At 37.2% G+C, this 5,945-nt stretch overlaps 1 protein-coding gene across 1 annotated transcript; it reads left to right on the forward strand.

Moving 5' to 3' along the window:
• The first annotated feature begins 825 nt into the window (after positions 1-825).
• On the forward strand, positions 826-4,968 carry Sostdc1 (sclerostin domain containing 1). The gene is made up of 2 exons (XM_069997256.1): positions 826-1,175; positions 3,547-4,968. The coding sequence occupies exons 1-2, from the start codon at positions 971-973 to the stop codon at positions 3,960-3,962; spliced, it is 621 nt and encodes a 206-aa protein (XP_069853357.1). The 5' UTR covers positions 826-970; the 3' UTR covers positions 3,963-4,968.
• Positions 4,969-5,945: the final 977 nt, after the last annotated feature.

Genomic DNA, 5,945 nt, shown 5'->3' on the forward strand with positions numbered 1-5,945 from the left:
CTATAAATTAAATACAACTTTATTTTTAGGGGATGAAGATCAGTGACCTAATAATCAATGGAACACCTATCTAAGTAATGTCCAAGATGTTTTATAAATAATAGATAGAATTCATGCTCTACAGCCAATAAAAATCTACAAGAATTACTTTGCATTTGCCCACTAATAGTACATTGGTGATGGGTTTCTTTTCTGTAAAGCAATACTGTGAGTGTTAGCAATGCTTGTGGCATATTTTTGCGATGAAACCTGGTATCAGTTACTTCAATGCAGACAGAACTCTGCTCATTATTCTCTACACAGAACCCCTGGCAATAATTTACCTAGCAGCACTGTAGTTCACACAGATCAAAGCAGCATTATTTAAGTGTGTCCAGAGGGTAGATTTTTAGCTCTGTCCCTTGTACAGGAAAAACACAACACAATACAATACAATAAAAACATTGGTATGCTTTAAGAGACAAAACATGCTACACAGTTTAAACTCTCATAAGTTGTTCCTGTTATCTGGAAAGAACCCTCTCTATGTCCCAAGTATTTGAACTTTTGAGATACATATAGAACAAACATGGGAAAAGACAGCAATCGATTTAAATGAAACTTGCATGTGAACTAAAATCTGGAAAGGAAATGGCTGAAGAGAGAGCGTAGTTGTTATAGAATGTGCCTGCCTCCTTCAGCTTGCAGACAAGTGAAGTCCAACTCTGAAATTTCATGCAATTTGTATACCAAGCTCCTCCTTTTCTGCAATCTCCTTTTCCATTGGTAAAATTCTTTTGCAGGGTCATGTAGGGATCCCACCCCTTCTCAGTGTTTTCACTCTGGAGCGCTACACAACTTTACACCTGAATGAACGCCAAACCTCTGTGGATATATAAAGGGGACCTAGAGGAGGAATTTCACAGTTACAGTGCAGAAGCAGAGGAAGGGAATTAACTAGCTCTTCAGCCAAGCAAATCCTTTACTCACCATGCTTCCTCCTGCCATTCATTTCTATCTCATTCCTCTAGCATGCATCCTCATGAAAAGCTGTTTGGCTTTTAAAAATGATGCCACAGAAATCCTTTATTCACATGTGGTGAAACCTGTTCCAGCACACCCCAGCAGCAACAGCACGTTGAATCAAGCCAGAAATGGAGGCAGGCATTTCAGTAACACTGGATTGGATCGAAGCAGTAAGTGTGTTTACCTTATACAGAATTTTGTTTGTTACTTTTTCTTTTCTGGTAGCATTTGCTCACATTCATGTAGAATTGTTTCCTGGCTACCTAACCTGAACCGTATATATTTTGCAAAACAATCTGGGAGCAATCACTGTATGTGTATAGGTTGGCATTCTTCCCTAGATAGTAATATTAGAGTTAACCTAATGAAAATAGTGGCTTGATAATATAGGTATAAGCTTTTTAAAAAAAAATATTCACAGAGAAAATATATCCAGGAATTAAACTGTTGCTTCTTTAAAACTATGCAAAATGAGAATTAAAAAGTATTGTTTTACATAACTTAATTTCAGGTTTGTTTCTAGATATGTACAATAGTATATAATGTACAACAGTATATAAAAGTAGAAACTTTCAGAGAAATTTTGCAGATTTTTGAAGTATGTCTAGTGAAATAGTATACTTTTGTTGGTGATGCTCATAACCAGGTCAAATTTTTAAGTAATTGTATATGTCTGTGAAAGATTGGAGACTTTCCTTTTGTAACTTAAGAGTTTTAGAATAACAGTACACTAAAATTTTGTAAAGAGTGTTCTTTTATCCCTTTCTGTTGTTTAATTGACACTCTAATTGGCCACCGGTTAGAACTCAAATTTCTTCATCTAACTTCTTTTTTTCATTCTTTTTCTTTAGAAAGTTCACATGTTAATAATCAGGTTTTAAGAGAGACAGAGAAACTTGCACAGGAAATCTTACCCCTCCTTCTTAGACTCCCTTCAACTACTATAGTTTTGACATTTAGAAAGTCAGAGCAAACTTGACTGCTAATGTCTTCCTAAGAATACCAAGGTGGTTTTCACATACCTGATGGTGTCTGCTCTTACGTCCATAAGAGCTATCTCATTATTATTAGATCACTGAGCCATATGGTAGGTATTCATTGTTGAGGAGTGAACTGTCACCACGGAAACTAGTCAGACTCATCTCCAGCTGTGTCTAAGGTACCTTCCGGAAGCAGCTGCTGGAAGGTGAGCAGGATTCAGAAGCAAACAAATCAAGCACACTGTCCAGTCAGATTATTTACTTTTTAATTTCAATCCTCTGGGTTCTATAGAGGATCTCCAGATCTATATGCCTGTATGCATGTACATAGTGTTTAACTCCCAGACTCTCCCAAACTGTTTTTCTTTTACTTCACAAGTACTAGTGGGTGCAGGGATTAAGTTCTAATTCATTTTATACTTTGAGTTAACTTTCAGTCACTCACGTAGAACCACTTCAACATCTTTTATTACTTATGTTTTTATGCTTCTAGCCATTAATTTTTCTCTTTTCTGGCTAGCAAGTCTTGGTGATAGACAATTCTTCTGAAGTTTAGATGCAAAGCAGTGGTAAGGAAAACTTCAAATATCTCAAGTTTAATTTTTATTTTAATCATACAAGGCTTGTAATAAGAAGCAGCCAATTAGAGAACATAACTTATTAAATCCAAATAACTAAAACAAAGAACTTTGCCATGACTACTATCCAGGAAATGAGCACCACAGTTCCTTTTGCAGTTGTAAATCAGACATCTTAGGTCTTTTTCTGCCATAAAATTCATGGAAATGTAGCCAAGTTGTTATGGTAACCATACGTTCCTGATTTAAGGGCTTTTATATCCTTTAAATTTTTAGTTGTGGTGGCATTTTGCATTTCAAACACTTTGGCATTTATGTTTTTAAAGACATAGCTTGAGAATTTATGTTTAAAATGTCATTATTAAGTTCACAATGTCAAATGTCAGAGGTTGTGTCCATATGTGTGTGGAATTCTATAGAGCTGAACTCTATAATTGAAATCAAATATTGCAGAATGCACAGGCACTGTACACAAAATTTAAATGCTTTCCACATTTTCTCAACAGATTTTTTTTAAAAATCCTAATTATAAGCACTTGCAGACATTAACCAATATGACCCATGAGAAAGAGAATTTAAAGCAAACTCTTTGAAGGGTGAATATATATATATATATATATATACACATACACATACATACATACATAAATAGCAGAGCTGCTAAACTCTTAGAGAGGAATGAGTGTAAAAATGTGTGATTTTCAAATGCTCTAAGAGGCAGTTAGTTAATATTATAAATGAAAAAATGAATCAGCTCTAGACTTTTTTTTTTGCACATCTAAAAAAGTTAGAGCAGAGTGCCTCTAGCAAGTATCTAGGCTGATTTATTTTGTCCTGACAACAAAGTAGATTTTCCCTTTCTCTTTGGCAATTTGCTATAATTTTGATATTTTACTTATTGCACGTTACATTCGGGGAGGTGAGGCGGGGGGAGTTGCCTTTGCCTTTTGTCTCTGATGCATATTCTTTTCCCTTCCCTGCAGGTCGAGTTCAGGTGGGTTGCCGGGAGCTGCGTTCCACCAAGTACATCTCTGATGGTCAGTGCACCAGCATCAGCCCTCTGAAGGAGCTGGTGTGTGCTGGTGAGTGCTTGCCTCTGCCAGTGCTCCCTAACTGGATCGGAGGAGGCTATGGCACGAAGTACTGGAGCAGGAGGAGCTCCCAGGAATGGAGGTGTGTCAACGACAAAACTCGCACGCAGAGAATCCAGCTGCAGTGCCAGGATGGCAGTACACGCACCTACAAGATCACGGTGGTCACTGCCTGCAAGTGTAAGCGGTACACCCGGCAGCACAACGAGTCTAGCCACAACTTTGAGAGCGTGTCCCCTGCCAAGCCAGCCCAACATCACAGAGAGAGGAAGAGAGCCAGCAAATCTAGCAAGCACAGCATGAGTTAGAACTCAGACTCTCAGACTGGACTAACTAATAAACCATCTGCTTTACAGATTTGTTTGCTTGGAAGACTCAAGCCTGCCACTGCTTTTTTGCTCACTTGAAAGTATAGGCTTTCAGCTTTGATCAAACCCAGAAAGCTGTCCTAAGTATCAGGACCTTCTCTGGGAATAGCTTTTCCTTTTCAAGTTTTTTTTTTCTCCCCCCAAGATGTATGAGTGCAATTTACATTTTAATTCCATGCATCCTGTAGTTTTAACTCTTCCTCATTCTTAAAAGACTATTAATACTATGTAAATGGCTGAAACATTATATTTTAAGACAGAAAAGGGTCTCTCACTCTCTGTTTCCATTCCTTAGCCCCACCCTTACTATTTCCAAATAAAAACCCTTCAAAACAGAAAACTGAAAAGAGGTAACGCCATGAATCTTCACAGGAACTTTGCAGAAAGGTGCTTTTTGGGTCATTTTCATGAGAATAGCTGCCTCGAGTGGTCTTCCTTTGAAGGAAAGAGAAAGACCTTGTGGCATTTCACTTCAAAAATAAGCCCTGTAGCTTTCTCCAGCTGCATAGTACAAAATTATACCCTGCATGCTGACCCTTGCTTGGAATGGAATTCCAGAAATGCATGGCAGTAGCTAATAAGTAAAGCTAATTATTTATTTGTCAATGTTGTTATTTAATGAGCTTTCACATGTGATTTTTTTCAAAATGTTAATTTTTTTAATGTTTTGAAGCTTGTCACGTACCGACAATATTTTCCTAGATGATTTGTGTGTGATCTAGAAAATATGAAAATACATGTTGTAGATATGTAAAATAAATGTTTTAGTCTCCATATTACACACATTTCATCATTAACTTTATCAATAGTGTGGATCTTTTAAAAATCAATAAGATGCTGTGTAAAGCTGAAATATGTATCACTTTCTTATATAGTCTGTGCAATCAGGTGACAATCTTCAACCCCATTGGTTTCTTTGGACAAAAATAAACACTGCTAAATGTTATTGTCCTTGACTCTAATGCATATAAAGTGATACTTGTTTGTAAACATTGTAGAATAAAAGTTTAAGTGTTATAGCTATTTTGGTGGTGGTGTTGGGAGGGAACCCAGGGTCCTGCGCATGCTCAGTATCCACTCTACTACTGAGTTACATTCCGTAACCCCAGTAATATTAAGTAGCAGTCAAACTTTCATAGGAATACCTGCGGGGAGGTGGGAGGGAGGGAAGGGGAGATAGAGACATAGAGAAATACAGAGAATGAGAAGGAGAGAGAAGAAATACACAGAGAAAAATACAGAGAGAGGGACAGAGACAGAGACAAAACTCTTGGTAAAAGGGTGGTTGAAAAAGTTGGGCTGCCATATTGTAAGTGGATCAGACTTTTATATAGAGTTCAAGTCTGCTCCACAGTATAATTTCTAAAAAGAAGATTAAAGCTTTTGTCCCAGTTGTATCAGGATTTCTGTAGTTTATAAAGTTTTCCAGGAGATGTCAATGTGAAGAAAAGGCATTGTTACAAAATCAGTATCTATTGTTGAGTACCTTTGGATATTATTGCATGACTCCCAAATCAAAAAGTGTAACAAACTGGGTGCCAGTGTCTCAGCGGCTGTAATCCTACCTACTCAGAAGCTTAGATATGAAGATCGTGATTTGAAATCAGCCCGGGGCAGAAAAGTCCTAAGACTCTTATATCCAATAAAACTGAAAACAAAACAACAACAAAAAAACACCCAAAAGACCCCAAACCAAAAACAACCCTGAAGTGAAGTCGTGGCTCAAGTGGTAGAATACTAGTTTTGAACAAAAGAAGCTCAGAAATAATGCTCAGATCCAAATTTAAACCCCCAAACTGGCACACACACACAAAGAAGGAAAACAAGATGAAAACAACAATATAATCCCAAACTAATTCTTCTGTGCTCCTACTTTTGTCTTATTATTATGTAGTAAGCAACATGATCACAATCTTAGGTTAG

Source organism: Dipodomys merriami, unplaced genomic scaffold (assembly GCF_024711535.1).
Source record: "Dipodomys merriami isolate MVZ:Mamm:240054 unplaced genomic scaffold, mDipMer1.0.p SCAF_5, whole genome shotgun sequence".
Taxonomy (NCBI): domain Eukaryota; kingdom Metazoa; phylum Chordata; class Mammalia; order Rodentia; family Heteromyidae; genus Dipodomys; species Dipodomys merriami.